This window comes from Xenopus laevis, chromosome 5L (assembly GCF_017654675.1).
Source record: "Xenopus laevis strain J_2021 chromosome 5L, Xenopus_laevis_v10.1, whole genome shotgun sequence".
Lineage (NCBI taxonomy): Eukaryota > Metazoa > Chordata > Amphibia > Anura > Pipidae > Xenopus > Xenopus laevis.
The window spans coordinates 33,091,914-33,113,668 of record NC_054379.1 but is presented as its reverse complement, the minus strand read 5'-3'; the positions used below and the strand labels follow the sequence as shown (position 1 = coordinate 33,113,668).

General features: G+C 37.6%; 1 protein-coding gene across 4 annotated transcripts in view; it reads right to left on the bottom strand.

The window, feature by feature from the left end:
* Positions 1 to 11,635: 11,635 nt before the first annotated feature.
* The window catches only part of bcl11a.L (BCL11A, BAF complex component L homeolog), a 99,172-nt gene continuing 89,052 nt past the window's right edge, over positions 11,636 to 21,755 (bottom strand). Inside the window, exons 3-4 of one of the 4 annotated variants that reach the window (XM_041562119.1) lie at positions 18,431 to 20,316; positions 11,636 to 12,779 (exon numbers count right to left, since the gene is read on the bottom strand). In XM_041562119.1, coding sequence (XP_041418053.1) covers positions 12,663 to 12,779; positions 18,431 to 20,316 — 2,003 coding nt within the window. In that variant the 3' untranslated portion in view covers positions 11,636 to 12,662. 4 annotated transcript variants of the gene reach the window in all.

Below are 21,755 nucleotides of genomic sequence, written 5' to 3'. Positions count from 1 at the left end.
GACCAAACTCTGACCCTTTGTGGCAGCCCAGGCCCCATTCCACTGGACACACATGCGGATATTTGGAGCGTTTTCGGTTTTGAAAAAAAAGCTGAATGCTGCGTAAATACACTAGTGGTTTCAACCTTCAGCAATGGCACGCTACGCTAGCGTATTTACGCGGTGGTCCGCTCTCGGGATGAACTGCGTTGAAAACACTCCAAATATTCGCATGTGTCCGGGGCCTAAAGGAGTCCTGCCTAAATACTGGGCCAAGTAATTTAATAAAGTTACCCCTTCTAGTGATGTGCAGGTTAACAAAAATTTGACCCACTCTCGGCCCTAACCCACCTACTCCCTACCTGCATCCGACCCGAACCCGCTCAACATGTCTATTTATAGGCCCTCACCCAACCTGCCCATCTCTGGCACCACAAAAGGGGGCAGGGCAAGCAGGAGCCTATAAATATATGGAAGAAGCAGCTGGAACAGGAAGCTCGCGGTGCGAAGAGTCAGCCTAAATCTGCCCGATCTCTGGGTCCTGCGGTTATGGGACCGGCCAACACATCACTAACCTCTACCATGAAGCTCACCTAATAACTTCTAACATCTCTTATTCACAAGTCATCACTTCCTATAACACATCAATGCCCACATATCACATTGTGCTGATTATTTGCTATCCTTGCTATCCGTCATAACAGTGACAATAGTCACAATACTGCTCCACTATATACAGCTACTGCCCAAATTAAAGCTATACCCCTAAATGTTGCACGTCTCTATAAAAACAAAAACATTAGTTACGTATAACAAATTTTATTTTATAACAATAATCTGTGCCATTGGATAATCACACATTGTTTACACACCCTATGGGACCTATATGGTATTTGACAAGATCCCTTTAATAGGCCATTTATTAGGATATACAGTACATTGTTGTATGGTTAACTTCTTGAATTGAAAAACTATATGTCATACAATGCATCTCACTTTTCGCCACCACTATGGATTGTAAGCTCTTGTGGACAGGGCCCTCAATACCTAAGGTATCAATTTGCTTGTCAGTAATTATCTTGGCAATGTAATAATATAATGTTACTAAAAGGGGACCCACCCAATATGTTTATTTTCAGGGCCCAATTTGCCGCAGATAGTGTTGTGCCGTTGGACCTGCAGTTGCTGTGCAATTAGTAACATGTATACAGAATGTATTATCGCTTTCAACCACTGCTTCCCCGGGGGAAAGTTTTTGATGATAAATGGGAATGGTTTTAATTAAGCTTAAGGCATTGAATAACTATAAAAAGAAACCTGGCAGCATCACATGAGTTTAAGGCTGGTCATCATTTAAAGTTCATTATACTGACTGAATATGCATTTTCAAAGCAATAACTATTTTGGTGGCAACCTGCCAGCCCCCGCTCATAAGAAAACAATATATGAAGGTAAATAATAGTCTGTGTGCAGAATCACCTGTACCAACCTGTTCAACTAAATAAGTGATGAGAGTTGTTTTTTTCCCTTAAAATATTTTTTTTAACTTTTTTTCGAAAGATTAGATAATAATATATTTTGCTAAAGCATTTCCATTATTTACTTGTATTAGTTTTTGAGCTCTGATGAATCAAACTTTCCTATATGTCTGTCTTCTTGTTAGGGATGCACCAAATCCACTATTTTGGATTCGGCCGAACCCCCGAATCCTTTGCAAAAGATTCGGCCAAATACCGAACCGTGGGGGGGGAAGGGGAAAACATTTTTTACATTTTGTACTTCCTTGTTTTGTGACAAAAAGTCATGTGGTTTCCCTCCCCCGTCCCTAATTTGCATGTGCAAATTAGGATTCAGATTCGGTTTAGCCTGGCAGAAGGATTCTGATGAATCCAAATTCTGCTGAAAAATGCCGAATCCCGGATTCGGTGCATCCCTACTTCTTGTCTTAGTCACTGCCTATTCACTATTAAGCATGCATTCAAGCCAACCAATCAACTTTCTGTCTGTCTGCTTCTTATAAAGCTGCAGTTCTGCTGTTGACTTTGATCCTTTGCATGTGGATGTGAGGGGCCACAAGCAAAATGTGTGATTTTCGTCTCCATCTTCTAATGAGCTCAAGTGCTAAATATTGTTTATGCTTTGTTCTTCCCTACTATACTATACAGAAAAGACCCACAATGCACAAAAGCAGCTCAGAGGTGTTGAAAATCAACCTTGTTTGTTTAACTCAAAGAAAGTGGCATAACCACTGTGGATGCAGGGGGTACAACCCAGGTTCCCCCTTGGTGCCCACCAGAGCCGCAATAAATATATATTTTAGGCAGAAGAGCCAGGGATTTCTCGTGTGAGTCCGGTGGACAAGGGGTACAAGTCAAGAGGGGAGCCCGGAAGGGGCCCCTGTGCACGTCCTGCACCCAGACAACATTGCTAGTTACGTCACCACTATAGAAGCATTGATTCTATAAAATAAAAGGACAGACGTAATGCTGTTGAATGCAACTATTAATTAATGCAGGGTACAGATTTGGATTCAGGTACCTTTAAGGTGATGGCACACGGGGAGATTAATCGCCAAACACTAAATCTTCTCTACACTGGGCAACTAATCTTCCCAAAATGACTTCTCGCTGACAAGAATGCGAACTGTCAGTGGGATGGCATATGTATTGCTTGATTCCGAATAGGGATGCACTGAATCCATTATTCGGTTCGGGATTCGGGCTTTTTCAGCAGGATTCGGATTCCGCCAAATCCTTCTGCCCGGCCGAACCGAATCCTAATTTGCATATGCAAATTAAGGGTGGAGAGGGAAATCGTGTGACTTTTTGTCACAAAACAAGGAAGTAAAAAATGTTTTCCCCATCCCTAATTTGCATATGCAAATTAAGATTCGGTTCGGTATTCAGTCTAATCTTTCACAAAGGATTCGGGGGTTCAGCCGAATCCAAAATAGTGTATTCTGTGCATCCCTAATTCCGAAGTCACCACGAAGTTGCCTCACAAGGAAACTTCGGGCAACTTTGGAAAACGAAGCGACACATCCCACAGGCCAATGGGAAGGAATTTTGGCGAGATTGGTTGCCCACAGTAGAGATTTGTCGCTTGCCAACTAATCTCCCCGTGTGCTATCGCCCTTAATGAATGGTATCAACAAGGCCAACATTTTTGTCCATTATAGAGCAACCTCACTTGCAGCTGGGTTCATAAATAACCCTTGAAATCTTGCTCAGCTCTGTGCATTAGTTCTCTTTTATCAAGTGAACTAATCATCATACTGGTGTGGTATCGTTGATCTTAAATTCCAAGAAAGTTTCTTTTTCTGTGTCGATGGAGCTAGAAACAGCAAATTTGACTGAAAAGTTAAAATGAAAAGAAAACACAGTCGGCAGCCTTAATAACAAAGAGAAGTATTTCTCCGCTGAAGGAGCTGCTTGTGCCACTGGCTATTTGGTTTAGCAGTGTTCAATGTGAAGGAACTAGGTGTAAAAAAAAGATATATATATTTTTTATTTGTCTTAACATTTGCAAGAAGTTCCAACAGGATGTGTGATCCTGTTGTTTCGTTTGAGATGAGAATATTTTCATGAGGCCTGTCGGTTCCACAGAAGAATATAAATGTATAAATCATAATTCAGGCATAAAACAATATAATTAATGTGCATATTGCCAGAATAGATTACTCCTATACCTAATCACAACTCATTCTGGACAGTTAAAAGATTTGCCAGGTTCCACTTTTTGACAGAGCAAAGTATTTTACCCACTGTGCACTTTCAGTGTGATCAATTATTATTATTATTGTGCGCTCAATTATTATTATTACGGTATATTTCAGTGAACCAAAACGGTGTCAAAATCTTTGTGCAGAGTATTTCTGGAGAGTTCTCCCTTCATTTAAATGAGAACTCAACCCTAACGTTAAAAATACCCCCTACCCTACATAGATCCCCCTGCCTCCTCTCCCCCAGCTGTTACCCCAGGCAAATGCCCCTAATGTTTTATTTACCCCTTGGTGCAAATTCAGGCATTGGAGTTCACAGGCGCCATCTTCTTTTCTTTGGAAATTTTCGGAATGAGACCGGCGTGTCGGTGCATGCGCAGTTTTCTGTTTCGCTACAGCTGCGAATGTGCCCAAACTCACGAAAAGTGCCATTCCGAAGATAACCGAAGATTCTGACGATGACGCCAGTAACTCAGATGCACCGAGGGGTAAGTAAACTGTTAGGGACATTTACCCGGGGTAACACTTTGGCTGTGGGGGGGAGAGTGGGGGTTTATGTGGGGGTAGAGGTTTTTTTAACATTAAGGTTGAATTCTCCTTTAAACAGCATCGGTGTGGTCTCCAAAATCAGCCACATTTATCTTGCCTATTAAGAACAAGCAGACTAGCGCAGTGGGGTTTCAGAGCACCATCTCAAACTGTTTAATCTTCTTCTGTAAGAGACACTGAGCATGCCCAGTTGAAGCTGATCGGACTTGGCTACATGCCTGCAATCACTTGCAAGAGAACATTCAGCAGCAGAAGATGGTATCCTGCAACCGCAATGTGCTACTCTGTTCTGGTTTGGGTGGGTAGAGAAATGTTACCATTTATCTCTGGCTTTCATTCTCCTTAAAATATTAAGTACGCTGTAGAGAGTGATATTCTGAGACAATTTTTTGTGGTTTTGACTTATTTCATTTTTTATTCAGCAGCTCTATAATTTGCAGTTTCAGCCGTCTGGTTGCTAGGGTCCAGATTATCCTAGCAACCATGCATTGATTTGAATAAGAGCATGACGGTGGCTCACTGCTTAGTGGTGGGGCCTTTCAATGCTGAAATACGTTGCCAGGTAAAAGTTGTCAAGATCCTATAGAAGCCAATGGAAGCTGCGCTGATCCTATTGGACCATTTTTAATCAAGTTGGACCTTTAGAGGTTTGTGGATTTTTTTTTGCTAGGAATAGCGGTATTCATAATTTTTCTTCGGATCATTTAGCATTATTTTACGTTTGTAAATGCCCCAAATATTAATTTCCAATACCCAAGATAGATAATCATAATCATGGTCTGGCAAAAACCAGCCTTTCCCAGGAACCAGCTAGATGTGGATACAGTAAAGGTAGATAAGAAGATATAAATGTCTGCATAAACTGGCACATACCTTATAACAAACTCACTATTTGTTTTTATATATTTTCTCAACAAAACCCATTATTTCCCTCCACGAAGGACAGTCCATCAAGCTCTTGTTACAGAGGTATAATATGGTGATGTTACAGTGCAGAAACCACTACTCCAAGAGAGTGTATACAACACATTCTAGTGGAAAATAATTGTGCGTGTTTGTTCTGTCTGGTTCTCAAGAAGCAAACAAATACATATGGTGAAACGTTCAGGAAGCTCTTCAAGTTCTCATGGTTTAATGTCCTTTTCACTCAGATTAGGGGGTCCGTTTAGTAAAGCGCGGTAAAAATATGCGCACAAAATACAGACAAATTTACAAAAAATGTTTTTGCTGCGGTAAATCTAAATTTGCAAATTTGATATGATGCATAAATGTTTGATTGGTGTTACTCTGGTAATGTTGTTGGATGTTATAACCATCAGTCAATAAAGTTTATGAGCTTTGAAGATGCATTTCTGGCCATAAATGTCGCAGTAAAAATTGCCATAATAACTGCCATAAAACAAGACTAAGTCGCCTAGAAAATTCGAAACTCGCTAAAATTACCGCTAACGTAAACTGGTTCGCTAACGTAGTTACCGAAATGACTTCTGAGCACATCGCTGTTTAGAAAAACTAGGCGCTTGCGAATATTCTGGTGGAAAATTTTTTGCAGCGATAACATGCGGAAACTTATGATCAAATTTATCGCACTTTAGTAAACGGACCCCTAGATGTCCAAACTTGTGGTGTTTAACTGTCAGGAATTACATTTAACAGTGTTTAGAGCAGATTACAGCCACCGAGAAACTCTGGGATCTGTAGTTCATAACACCTCTGGCATTTCTATGGAGGATAGTGTATATGCACTGTTATTTACAGGTATATATATATATATATATATATATATATATATATATATATATATATATATACTGTGTATATATATATATATATATATATATATATATATATATATATATATATATATATATATTATAGATGTATCCTCTATAATATATATATATATATATATATATATATATATATATATATATATATATATATATATATATATATATATATATATATATATATATATATATATATATATATACTGTATATATATATATATATATATATATATATATATATATACTATATATATATATATATATATATTATAGAGGATACATCTTCATTCTGCCAGCACTGTATACAAATTAAGTAGCAGGTAAATGTTCAGAGGTCGCCAGGTCCAAATGACATGTGCAGTGTCGGACTGGCCCACCGGGATACCAAGAAAAGTCCCGGTGGGCCCAGGTGTCAATGGACCCTCATGCTGCTAAACATCTGGCCTATTTCATGGCATTTCCAATTTTATGAGAACAAAGAGGCTAAATAGTTGGAAAATAGAGTATAATATGTAAAGAAAAGAGACTAGAGGTTGAGTGAGGAGAGGAAGAAAAATAGTACTAAGAGTGGGCCCCTGGTCTTAGATTAGACCATGTAGGCATCTGGTCAATGGTTTTTGGGTGGGCCCCTGGTGTCCCAGTCTGACATGTGTACTTACAGGCAGCAAATGCAGGTGTTAACTACTCCTTGCAACTTCCCATAGTACAGTGTACCTAGTGTATGAGTGAAAGGGGCAACTAATTAAATAAAGTGTAATGTAATATAGGGAGTTCCTGGGAAAGGAGAGCTTTCAGTTAATGATACTGCTTTTGGAGAAAGTTTTGGGAGAGAAATAATTTGCTTATTAACTGTTTGGTTTAAATATTTAAAGGAGGACTAAACCCTAAACATGAGTATGGCTGCAAATGCCATATTTTACACACTGCACTTATTGCACCAGCCTAAAGTGTCAGCTTGTCAATAGCAGCAATGATCCAGGACTTCAAACTTGTCACAGGGGGTCACCATCTTGGAAAGTGTCTGCGACACTCACATACTCAGTGGGCTCTGAGCAGCTGTTGAGAAGTTAAGCTTAGGGGTCGTCGCAAATTACCAAGCAGAAAATGAGGTTGTTCTGTAATATAAGCTGATGCTACAGGGCTGATTATTAAATTCTGATGGTAGTTGCACTAGTTTGTGTGCTGCCATGTAGTAATTATCTGTATTAATTACTAATCAGCCTTATATTGTGACATTTATATTCTATGTGTACTGTATATTATGAGTGGGTCCCTAAGCTCAGTAAATGACAGCAGCACAGAGCATGTGCAGTGAATCAGCAGAAAAAAAGATGGAGAGCTACTGGGGAATCTTTGGAGACACAGATCTTTACTATAAAAGGAGCACCTCTGCAGATCCTTTGTACTTTGCATCTCACTTAATAAATGATCACAAAAAGAAAGATTTGTAAAAATATAACCCCTCCCTGATAGTGAACCTTTGGCTTGTTGTATTAAAGGGATTCTGTCATGTTTTTTATGATATAGTTTCTAAATTACACTGCAAATAATTCACTCTGCCATGTACACTTTCATTCCTGAACCAGCAAGTGATATTTGTTTCAAATCACAGTATAATATTGGTGTGTAGAGCCATCTCTGGTAATTTTGCCTGGTCATGTGTTTTCAGAAAAAGCCAGAACTGTTTTCTGACAGGCTGTTGTTTTTCCTACTCAATGTAACTGAATGTGTCGTAGTGGGACCTGGATTTTACTATTGAGTGCTGGTCTTAGATCTACCAGCCAGCTTTTATCTTGTGTTAGGGAGCTGCTATCTGGTTGCCTTCCCATTGTTCTGTTGTTAGGTTGCTGGGGGGGGAGGAGGGCGTGATATCACTCCAACTTGCAGTACAGCAGTAAAGAGTGACTGAAGTTTATCAGAGCACAGGTCACATGACTGGGGCAGCTGGGAAACTGACAATATGTCTAGCCAAGTCAGATTTGTTTTTTTGAGAAATGGATTTCAGTCTGCTGGAGCAGCACTATTGATGCGTTTTGAAAAAAAACGTTTTTTTCCCATGACAGCATCCCATTAAGTTCAATATATAAAATATGGAATTTCTGGCCATATTCATGTTTAGGGTTTACTTCTTCTTTAACTGTAATCTGTCATTAGCTACAGACATTGCCCAGGCAGTCTTTGTTACATGATACTTTGAGCTCTGCCGAAAAAAGGGCTTTACTCCCACCACCAGCTGCCCAGAATTATTATTATTTCAGTAATATGAATCTGGCCAAACAATGGCACTAAATACAAGTTTGGACCCCATGTTGAAAAAAAAACGTGATACATTTGACAGACAGCGTTGAGCTCTCTGGGATGTGTAATTCTCAAACAAAGCAGCCATGTAATCAATCATGTTACCTGATTAGAACAAGGGGTCTGGCATTTATAAGAGATGCTTCTTTAAAAGCTATCACAGTTAAATGTTAATGAAAATACGTTTAAAGACATCACCATGCGTTTTGGGCATAAATACGTATGTGCCATGTATGTGACACTTTCCTGGCAATACAGGATGTGACAATCAGGTTCCAATCAATTTTTTGTAGTCTTGGTTGTTGGTAGGAGGGGAACGGTGAATGGCAGTCGGTTTAGCTTTTTTTATAGTGAGAATTGGTTGCAGAAAATGTATGCATAACTCTCTAGAAATAAATAATATAAATATTGAGTTTTCTCATCTATTTCAGTATATAAAAAAATATACATTTTGGGTACACCATCAAACCATAATTGTGTCCCTTTAATAATGATACATATACAAGAAAACAAAGTATATTTAGGCAGTACAGCTATGCGGGACCTGTTATCCAGAATGCTTGGGACTTGGGGTTTTCCAGATAAGGGATCTTTCCTTAATTTGGATCTCCATACCTTGAGTCTACTAAAACATTAAAATATTAATTAAATCCTATAGGACTGTTTTGCTTTCTAAATGATTGATTGGATCTTAGATGGGATAAGGAAGTTATAAGGTATTAAGCTGCACTATTAAAACATTTTTTATTATTTGATTAAAATGGAGTCTAGGAGGCCATCCCGTTATTCAGAGCTTTCTAGATAAATGGATTTCCAAATAACGGACCTGTATAATAATATATAGTACAGGTATGAAATCCGTTATCAGGAAACGCATTATCCAGAAAGGCCATCTTCCATAGACTGTATTTTGTCCAAATTTTTAAAAATGGTTTCCTTTTTCTCTGTAGTATTAAAACAGTGCCTTGTACTTGATCCAAACTAAGATATAATTAATCCTTATTGGAAGCAAAACCTGCCTATTGGGTTTATTTAATGTTTACATGATTTTCTAGTTATCCGGAAAACCCAAAATCCCGAAAAATCTGGATAACCTATATATAGAATTTCACATAAACAGGTCTCTAAGAATTCATTTAAACAAAAAGAATACCATAAAAATTGATAATTAATGCTCAGACCATGGTTCCCTCTTCTATTTATACTTTCAGTTTTAAAAGTAAGATTTAGTAAACGTAACTTCTTTGAAGGACACATCATTTGATATGGAAATTCTATATGCTAGTAACTTGTTATTCAAATGATAGAAAATATATATGATATAGATATGGAATCTGTTATCCAGAATGCTCGGGACCTGGGGTCTTTCTGTAATTTGGATCTTCATACCTTAAGTCTACTAGAAAATCATGTAAACATTAAATAAACCCAATAGGCTGGTTTTGCTTAAAATAAGGATTAATTATATCTTAGTTCGGATCAAGTACAAGATACTGTTTTATTATTACACAGAAAAGGGAAATAGTTTTTAAACATTTTGATTATTTGGATAAAATGGAGTCTATGGGAGACCACCTTTATGTAATTCTGAGCTTTTAGGTTAACGGATTTACGGATAATGGATCCCATACCTGTACAAATAATTTACCATTGTTATGACTTACCACTGGAGATTAAAACTGGGTAAGGGCAGAGACACACTCAGATTCAGGGAAATTAGTCAACAAGCAACAAAACTCCTCTTCTTCGGGGCGACTAATCTCCCCGAACTGGCTCCCAACGACTAGAATGTAAATGGCCGGGGGGGTGGCAATCGGTGCACTTCGTTTTCCGAAGTTGCCTCACGAGGAAATTTCGGGCTACTTCGGAAAACAAAGAGCTCCATGTGCCATCCTGCCGGCGATTTAGATTCTAGCCGGCGGGAGGCAATTCGGGAGCTTAGTCGTCCGAAGAAGAGGTGATTTGTTGCCGGGCGACTAAATCTCCCTGGATCTTTGCGTCTGCCCTTACATAAGGTTTTAAGAATTGGTAAGCTCATTTCTAGTGTTCTACAATTTATTGGCTATGCAGGTTTTCTGCTGATTAAATTAAGGCTAAATATCTGTAAATAACTTTGTGAAAGAAAATGGTGTTTAACATCAGGAGGAGATCTTCCCTGTTGCAGCTACATTTTAAAAGTAACCTGAACCTGTGATTTTTGTAATTTATGGTCTGTGGACAAACATTCAAAGAATTTTCAAAAGGTTCCCCCTTTTTTCAGTCTTCAAACTTGAGTAAAATATGAAATTCCAATGGTCGACTTCAAAGAGGGAATTATAACCCAACAGATGGTCTAAGGAGGCTTGCATGAAACAGATCATCCTAGTCTGTCAGTGTGTGGAATACAGTAGTTTTGCTCTGGATCTAAAAACCTGCATCTGGAAAATGACTCTTAGAGCAATCAATTCTGTGATACTCAACTTAGTGTCCACTGCTTTTCAACCCAGTGACTTTATTTCAGGTTGCACTGTTAGACCAAAAACGGACCATGTTTTGTTTTTTGTTGAAAATAATGGCTGTTACCTTTCTCCAGCACTGATGGGGTTAAATCAGCATATGTTTAAATTGGCTCTGCCATGCACATACACACAAAAAAAATTGAAAGATGAGGTCACGGGTTACCCTTTGAGGTTCACCAGACATCTGTATTTGAAATAGGACTCCTTTTCAACATTTAGAAGAAATATTGCTCACCATGTTATTAACTCATTCCTTCCTAAAGCGTTTTATATGAAATTTGCTGTCATGGAACCATACAGAACTCCGTTCAAATACAACTTGTTTTTTTTACTATGGGTACGTCGATCATGTTTTCTGCCATAATGATAAAAGGTTGTTCATATATTTGTTGGGGGAGGGGGTTCTGGTTGTTAAGGTCCATGTTTTATGAAAATAAATGACTTCAGAAAAAAAGCAGACCTATATATATATTTTTTTTTTTACAGTTTATTGTGTCAATTTAAATTTAAAATTGCAACCTTTTTAAAGGCAAATGCATAATGTATTTTGAACAATGATTCCTGGAATATATTTTCAGTAAATAACAACAGTATACATCACATTAAATTCACCCAAAATGGGTAACAAAAGAACATCATAACTGGCAGGGTTCTTTTCTTAGCTTACAATATCTTATTCTGTACAAACTGCAGTAGGAGAAGCTCCACCTGTATATCCCATAATGCAAGCAAATATATGCAGAACTTCAGGCACTAATACTGGATCTCTCTGGGATTTATTGCTACTCGGAGTAACCTAAATGGAGAATAGATGCAGCTAAAATTTTATTTTTTAACCCAGTTTTTTTTTAAATTAAATTGACTAGGTATTATGTATTATGTTGTATTTGCATTAATAGCAAAGATTGTATACAGTGACATTGTATCGATGGTAGGCCTTGAAATCTAACAATGAACAGTTAACCACATTATTTTTTTTTTTTTTTCACTTTCACATATTTTTTCAACATAGAAATATATTTATAAAAGTTTTCCTCTGGACACTAGGTCATGCTTGCATGGAATTGTACAGCAGCTTAAGAACACATTATGGATGCCATATAAATCTGGTGCAGAATCCTAACAAACTTGAAAAGGCCTCGATGGTTCATGGTTTTTTATAACACCGTTAATTTATCACACTGTTAGAAAATGTCACACTTTTGTAGTACTTGTTTATTTTTTTCTTTAGAGCTCAGAGTACAACGATTTGTAAGTTGTGTTCTTGTCGACTAATATTAAAGCTCCAGTTATTGAGGCAGTGCTGTCTATTATCTTCTGGGCTAATGTTTTCTACTTAGGGGGAAGATGCTACACAATTCTGTTCTGCTTCCTTAATTTACTTTGCTTTCTAGGAGTCCAGCATAGATTTGAAGTCAGAATTTGGATTTTGAGAAACCTGGATTTATTTTGCCTGACGTTACTGAATACTTTTTAAGAGGTGAGAATGAAAATGAACTGCCTTTTTTTTATCCTTTTTTTTTTTCCTGGAGATCTTGATGAAATCTGTAAATCCTAAAATACTGGCCGCCTTCATAAAAACAACAGTAAGTTAAATCCCAAAAAACATTATCCTTGGACATCTGCAATAGAGTCAGAATGATGGAGAAAGCAGTGTGTGCTTTGAACATTCCTGCCTGGTCCATTGGCCAAGGCTATTTAGCTAAACCTTTTATACAGAGAGCCCAGGTTGAAGTACTTTACTGCATTTACAGTTATCTGGCCTGTTCATATCAGCACGTTCTTCTTTTCTTTCTTCATCTTCTCCTCCAAAGCTAGATGTGTTAATTATTTCTGCCCATATTGGTATGCATATTTGTTAACACTTTTGCATATCTTTTCAGACTTCTTGCCATATATATTTGATTGTTCTGTCCTTAGATTTAATGATGCTGTATTTTCCCCCTAGAAAAAAGGGATACAAATCACACTCTTAGTAAATAAAAAGAGTATTCCCGTAAAGACATGGGGAAAAAGCAGGTCACAAACCATTAGGCATAAAAAAAAAAAGGACAAAACATATTTTTACAATGTGGCACATTCCCAACCGTCCTTATCTAGTTTCACAACAACAAAACCACCGGACTCATATTTACAGAACATGTCCAGAAGCCATACAAATGCTCAAAATGTGCACAGATTGGAGAATGAATAACAGAAATCAAGTTGACAAATGAAACTGAAACGGGTTTGGGTTAGAATGTAATGCAGATGAATAATCAGAGATGTACAGGCAGTGGGCTCATGAGCAAACGAAGTGAAGCAAGTGAAATGTAGCTGATGTAGTGAGGTTGCTACTGAAAGCACTGGGGATGCCAAGAGGTTTCAACGCGTTTCACAGCAATGCAGGAAAGTTCTTTTTCAGTAGAAGGGCTTTAAATTCATTCTTGTTGTTTTTTCGATTGCTGTTATTTCTCTTTTTTTTTTTTGCATGTAATAATTGATTAATTTACCATTTGTGATCTGCATGCTAAATGCAATCAGGGGAGTGGGAACCATTTCTGACCCTTTTTCCTTTCACTTTGACACTTTCCTTAAAGGAGAACCATACCCTTTTTATTAAAATCCCCTACCCTACATAGACCCCCCCTTCCTGCTCCCCCCGCCTAGGTGTTACCCTGGGTAAATGCCCCTAACTCCTTACTTACCCCTGGTTGCAGATTCAGGGCATCGGAGTTCACAGGCAACATCTTCTTCTCTTTGGTAGTCTTTGGGAAAAGATTGGCGTGTTGACGCATTTGCAGTTGGCTATCTTCCAGTCCTGAACAACTGTGCATGCGCCAAAAGCCACGGAAATTGCCGAAGAGCTGGAAGAAGACTGAAGATTACCAAAGAGAAGAAGATGGCGCCTGTGAACTCTGATGCGCTGAATCTGCAATGAGGGGTAAGTAAAGAGTTAGGGGCATTTACCCAGGATAACACCTAGGCTAAGGGGGAGCAGGGAGGGGGTCTATGTAGGGTTTGGTTCTCCTTTAAAGTGATACTGACACTTAAAAACTACTTTTCAAAAAATAAAGGTGCATTAAAATGTTACTATAGGAAATGGTCATCGTTTTTTGCTAAAAGTTGTGCTTTTGTAAGTTATTGTTACTCTAAGTTCCAAAATCTGTCTGTTTTGTCAACCTGACTGTCCCTTCTCAACCTGTCAGGTATAGCTCCTAATGTTAACTGACTACTGCTGCACAAATATGGCAGCCCCCGCATAGAGGAACATGGGGGATCAGATGGGCAATGTAAAACCATCAGGCAGATACTTCTATGGCACAATTCTAAACAGCATGCATAGACAATTTTATGAAAGTTGTAAAAAGAAGTTTTAATTTCTGGAGTTTAATGCTAAGTTCAATCATGAACAATTAAAAGAATATGTATAATTCAAATCCTTAAGAAAGGATTTTTAAGTAGGAGATTTTGCAACAAATTTAAAATATGACAAATAAGGGCACGAGAGGCTTATACTGTGTACTTATTTTTTTTTTATTTTTCAATAAAGGGACAAAATGGGTATATGAACAGGATAATGCAGACAACTGCCAAAAAACACAGACAGTGGTTTATCCAATAGAAATTAACAAAGACCAGAAACAAATACCATAAAAGCCAGGTTTGTATGACCTTTGGTCATAAAAAATTCAAAGAAAAACAGTAAGAAATTAAAATAAATTCAAAGGAAAAAAACATAAAAAAAATGTCCAAATGTGCCTCCGTTTTAAACAAAAAGCACATAACCAATAATAAATAGTGACTCCCATAGTAAAAGATAAAATTTCAAGTTACGACAAACAGCTTTTTTTTGTTACAGGAATAGAAAAGGCCAATAACAAAATATTGTACACTGCCAGTTACGAAAAGCGTATTGACTTATGCCATATTTCATCTCAATATGCTTTGCATATGATTTTTCCCCCATTCTAAATATAAAGCACCATATTTAATTTTTGGCAATGAAAATAAACTCAAAAGGTGTGTTTTTGTTTCTTTTACTGCATATGAGGTTTCGATGCTGGAATGTAGGTGATGAGAAAAAAAAAAAGAAAAAAAAAGAAATAAAGCACACTACAGAACAAACCAACGTCATTAGCTTGCAGTACTGCATACAGTATGGCAGCCAGAGAAAAGAATTCAAATAAAGGATATGTTCAGCCCTCTGCATGACATTCTAATAGGTTTTTCCATATCTTAGCCATCACATGGCGTCTTTACTGTACAATGTCATACTTTATTTTAGTTTTTTTATTTTTGTTGTAAAACATACAAATAATTTGAGCTATATTATCCTGCCAAATTAAAAAAAAAATAATAATATATCTATATATATACTGTGGCAGCCGGTGTGTTTTTTACCCCAAAAAAATGTTTTTTTCAAATTTAAAAAAAAAAAAAGGTAAATTGATACCTTTTAAAAGAATGAGCGACTGTTAAAAATACAAACTTTAATATAAATACTATAGCTCCTACACTAAGTGAACATTAAATTCAAATCCCAGTCTAGAAATACAGGAAAAAAAAAGACCATACTTGTGTTTTAGCATAGGAATCAACATGGGTGTGCATTTTCCTATTTTTAAGTACTATATAATCTGAAAACTTTCCCCCCTCCCCAAACACACATTTTATACAACCTGAAAGAGACAAGTTTATATCCAAGGCAAAGAATTCCTCTACCATTTTATTTGCAATGAATAATAAGTCTTGTACATCACCAAGACAACGGAGTCCTAAATACAGTTCCCCTTAATAAAAGTGATGACTTTATTTAAAAAAAAAAAAAATCAACTCCACATTAAATTTTAAAATTATTTTGTACAAAAGAAGAAGAAAAAAAAAACACCTTTGCACTGTAAAGGCCAAAGAAATCATTATTTTAAAGTACATGTGGTCTGTTTCCATTCACAGCATTGTACATGTTTATGTATATATGGTAAGTCAAGTAAATAGCTGTATACGTTATATATATATACATGCATGTATATATATAATTATATTCATGTGTCAATGTATCTATATTTATATCCATCAAATGTTCTGAATATTTGCAACATTTCCCTTATATATAGATATATATATATATAAAGATTTGTAAACAGGGAACATTGTACAGTGCATTTCATGTATCTGAGCTTTATTACTTTATACTCAACCTCTGCACCTTTGATTAAAGAACTGGTACAGACAATTGTGGAAGAGTCAAGTGCTATCTGAACACTAACCAGGGCACATAGCAGCTAAACCCTTTGAGGACCACGGGTGTTTATAAATGTATTGTTCTACAATGACCCTGATGCTGAAAGGGTTCAAAACGAGAGAATGGGTGTATGGTTTGTTTTGTTTTTTGTTTTTTTTCCTGCCATGATAACAAAAGACAGTGCAAAGCAAAAACTTTTTGGGGAATATAAACCTATATTGGGTTATTTATCAAGGTCCAAATTTATCTCAGTATTTCTAATATTTCTATATTCCAACTCCGAATTCCTGAATGGACCTTATTTATGAAGAAAAAAGCCTGAAAAAATAGGGTTGGGCGAACTTTGGGGCTTTCCCCCAAAAACTCTGAATTGTTCAGAGTTTTTCCGCAAAAACTAAGATTTTTTCCAGTTTTTTTGCTCTGAAACCCCTAAATCATTGGCTATCGATACGGACATCAGACACTGGGACCTTCCCTATTGACTTATACAGGAGCTTTTAGATGACAGGGTTTCGGATTCTGAGTTTTTAGACCATCAGACTTTTTTGCTCCGAAAACTACAAATTATTTGAGGTTCGGATATTGGGAACTTGATAAATAATCCCCATAATGTAATCAAAGAAATTGCCATCTGATGATTTTTTTTAAAATTCTTCATTGGCTTTTTTCATATAAGGGTTAACGGTGAGCCTCAAGTTCATAGTTAATCATCATCGTAGCGCTACTAGCTTATGTGTTTGCTTTTATTTTTGCAGGAAAGTTTTGTGCCGCATCGTCTTTCTAAAATGCTAATGTTTAATAAAACATTTTTTTTCCTATTCCTCCACCTTTTAGCATATAATCGTCTACCTTTTCCCTACAGTGCAGAATTGGACAGTAATATCAGTGATTGTCAGCTAGACAACCATATAAATTAACAATAATTTACCTTCTTTCATTTATTTTATTTTTTTGTTCCCAGCTACGTACAAAAGTAACTCCATTGCTATAAAAAAAGGAAACTCCTGGTTATTATAGTCTAAATGAGCTTAATTTTGGGGCTTCAATCACTGTAGCATTAAGCAAATTGGAATTACGGAATCAAATCAGCAGGAGTAACGATCTTACTAATTATTAAATAAATATCAAAGAAAATGATGATTAACTAAGACTTACTGGATCATACTTTAGGTAGCCTCTGTTATTAAGTAAGTAATACAATATATCATTAATATTTGCTATACCATGGAGTCCTATATATTTTTAATGTGGAATTAAGCAAGTTCATTGACACATAGGAAGAACCATTTATATGGTTTCAACTAGAATGAAGGCACTCAGATACTGTTATTTTAACCAAATGATAGTACAAATTCACTTTTTTTCTTGACTTCCAGGCCTTTTTTTTTTATCCTTTGTTGTGTTCTAACTAGGGATGCACCGAATCTAGGATACAGTTCGGGATTCGGCCTTTTTAAGCAGTTTTCGGAATCCTTGTGCCTGGCCGAACTGAATCCTAATTTGCATATACAAATTAGGGGCGGGAAGGGAAGTCATGTGACGTTACATCACAAGACAAGGAAGTAAAAAATGTTTCCCCACTTTTTCCTTTCCCACTCTTAATTTGCATGTGCAAATAAGGATTCAGATTCGGTTCGTTCAAATCTTTTACGAAGGATTGCGGGATTTGGCCGAATACCAAATAGTGGATTCGGAGCATCCCAAATTCTAATCACTACAGGTAACCCCTAACATGAAGATGATGAAGCTCCTCTGGCATTTTGCAGCACTAGGATTCCCAGTCCCCAGAGGCTTGAAAAGATGTTCCCTGTGCACATCACAAAACAAAACTGTACATGATATGTATTACAGAATTTATGCAGCATGGTCACTTCTCTGAATGGAACTGGAAAACAGCAAAAAATTTTGCTCTGCGAACTAATTCAGGGACAGTTGAAATTAGCTATAACATATCATACATGCGGTCTATAAAAAAAAACAAAAAAATAAAAAAAAAACAACATACACGACATGTAAATTATTGCACAAGAGAAAGGCTCAAAGTTTGCGTAAAATGCAATAGTATTGCCCCAATAAAGAACATGCATTCAAACGGTGAGAACAACAAAAATAAAAGAAAGTAGTAAAAAAACGAGGAAAAAAAAAAAGTGTGCTATTGACAAAGCACTGTCTTGTATCCTTAGCTTTCGTTACTTCTATCACAAGGGACTAGAAAAAAATCTACAGGGGGGTTATCAATATACCTCTATTCAGTTTTTATATCATTATTCAACACTCGATCACTGTGCCATTTTTTCATGTGTTTCTCCAGGGTACTGTACACGCTAAAAGGCATCTGACAAATTTCACATTTGTAAACGTCCTTTCCCACCTGACCATGTGTTTTCATGTGCCGGGTAAGTTTGCTACTCTGCGCGCAGGCGTAGTTGCAAAGCTCACACTTATATGGCCTTTCACCTGTGTGGCTTCTCCTGTGAACAGTGAGGTTACTACAGTTCTTGAAGATTTTTCCACAGTACTCACAAGTATCACTGCGCCTGCTCTCTTTTGAACTGGGCCTTCCAGGCCCTGGCCCGCTAATATGAGGAGTGCTTCCACCACTTCCTGTACCACTGCGGCCGGATATTCCTCCATCCATTTCTCCTGGAGGTGTGGAGAAGCGTAAACTGCCATTTTCAGATGAATGTTCTGAGGAGGAGGCAAAAGGCGATTGTCTGGAGTCTCCAAAAGTTAGGAATGGATCTTTTAGCTGCCTTGAAGCGGCATAGCCAGCAAGCCATTGGGAGTAAACATTTTCTGTGTTAGGCATAGCTGACGCAGGTAGATCAAATTCCTTCTCGAGTTTAATGCGTTTAGAAAAAGGACTCAAAGAGCTTGGGCTTCCAAGAAGTAATTTTTTGGATAAGCCTCCTGAAGCAGATTCACCTGGGGAACACCCCCTCCCATTGACTGTGCCACTTTCAATGCGATCAGATTCTCCTGCCACTGAATCTTCATCGCAAGTGTCCCTTTGCACTTCTGGTTCAGATAAATGCCCTCTTTTATGCTTTTCCACCAATACTTGATGAAAGGCATCACTAAAGTGATGCATTCCACCAAGACCCATGCTTTGCATGACTTCAGGCATAGATCTCTCCTCGACGGATCTGGAGTTATTTTCATGATGACGAGCTGCTTCGAGGTTAAGGCCAAAACTATAATCAGGCCTACTGTCTGTTTCTGTCAAGTCTTCCTCCTCTTCTTCTTCCTCCTCCTCCTCCTCTTCTTCTTCTTCTTCCTCCTCTTCTTCATCGCCATTCTCAGGAATCATATTTGCATCATTTTCACTTTTAAATTTGGCTACTACAGACTTTAGGCGACTACTTGCACTGCCAAGTAAATCACTGGTTCCTGGTTCAGGAGAACTAGCTGTAGAAAGACCATCATCGGATTTAACGGTCATAGGGGAAGATTTATGTATGTGTGTTTTCATATGGCGTTTGAGTTTGCTGGCTTGTGTACAAGCATGATCACACAGGTTGCATTTGTATGGTTTTTCTCCAGTGTGACTTCTGCGATGTACTACTAGATTGCTCTGAAATTTAAATGTTTTTCCACAAAACTCACAGGACTTGGATTTGACAGGAGGTTGAGAAGGAGGAGGAACTGACTGAAGAGGAGGAAGAGGCGGTGTTGCCAAAAACGGTGGTTTGTTGCCTGACGGGAATGGCTGCATTAACCTTTGCATAGGGCTGGGCCGATTGGGTGACAAAGGAGGACTGGAACCAGTGTTTCCAGCTAACTCTCTAAGTCTCCTGGAAAAATCCATAGCTGGTGGCTCCATTGCCAGGGGGTTAAGTCGCAGCACCCTGTCAAAGGCACTCGGGTGATGTGTTGCAAGGGCCATTTCTTCTGCACCCAAGCGTTCAATACGGTGAGGATCCAAATGATGCCTTGGTGGGGGGCTAAATAAAGGGGGTGTTGGTGGGAAACGACCCTCTGTAAGACCAGAAGCCTCTCTTGACACAGATCCAGGGATTCTCAATAGGTTAAAGGGATTATTGTCTGCAATATGAATCCCATGGAGTGGTGGTTGTGAAGGACATTCTGCACCCAGTCCTGATGGAATGCCTACCCTGGGTGTAAGTGGGCTGCCATGTTCACTTTCCAGGTAGATTCTGAAGCCGTGGGTGTTCTGGGCATGTTGCAAGAGAAACCATGCGCTAGAGAATGGCTGTTTACATGTTGTACAGGTGTAGCTGCTGGGCTCATCTTTACCTAAAAAAAACACAACACAAAAATAAAATTAATCACCTAACTTTTTTACCATCTCCCCAAATAAAGCTTTTGCATTTGAATTTAATATGCACCCAGAAGTAGAAGCAATACTTGTATAATATGCTTAGCCTGCTCATCAAATGGGTTAAAATAAACTATGTGACCTGGGGATTATATAGAAACAAAAGCAACACTTTCCCTAGTAACTTAACCCACAGGAACCATACCAACCAAGTGTTTCATTATTCTAAACGCGCAAGACTAATTAAAGATCTGGGCCAGGACAAACTACACAAGTCTCATTTGTACATGCCTTCCTGTGTGTAGCTAGACTTTCCTTTATGTGAACCACAAACATACACTTCACTTACATATATACACAGAGTTCATAACGGTTACCTAATGATGTTTCGTAGCATAGTAACCATGGTTATGATAAATAGCTGGAAATTCCTAATAAAGATATTTCTTTTTTAAGCAGAAAATGTCTTCAGTGTAGCAAACCCTAGTCCCCTACTCATATAATGGTGTATCTGTGTTAGTAAATAACCCTGATAGTTATTCATACACAGTGAGTCCCACACCAGTATAGTTCACTGTATAATTATTGATGCATCAGAGGAACAGGCCAAAACGAATGTATACCTCCTTATTTCACACATACAATAACACAGGTGATATTATGCAGATGAGATCCAGTAGTTCCTATGGATCATTTTTCACTTTGCATCATTTGTATTGTAGATACAGACAGAGAAGACCTAGTTTTCTTATCTGGATCACATAGCATGCCATCCATTTCAGAGGAAAAGGTTTGTGTGCCAGTGTCAAAATAAGGTGAGGAGAAGCTGTAGGCAAGTGGCTGTCTTGATAAGATGCATAGCCAATAAAAGGGTGAATAAAATATATATTTTTTCAGCAAAATAGATAAATTGCCCAAATTATATAAATATATATATATATATATATATATATATATATTTATATTTATATTTATTTATTTATTTAGGTGGCTCAATATGTGCATCTTGTTATCCCTTCACTGAACTGAAATATATGGCCTGGTGATTCAAACTACTGGATACCAGACAAGAACTCTGGGACAAGAGCCCTGATCAAGTCACATTCTCTGTGCACTCAGTGTGCAAAGTATCGGACATTGGAATATGGCACATTTGATAAGGGAGATTTATATTTTCTGCGAGAAAATGAACGATAAGACAGTAAAGTGGAAGAGATAGGCAGCCTTTATTGGGGATATATATATATATCTAGAGAGAGAGAGAGAGAGAGAGAGAGAGAGAGAGAGAGAGAGTTAGAGAGAGAGAGAGGTCCTCTGCACTCAACCCATTGTCAATATATTTATTTTAGACATTTGTGCATACAGCTACTAAAAAATGCCTTACCCCTAAAACAAAACAGGGATTGTTTTTCCATAT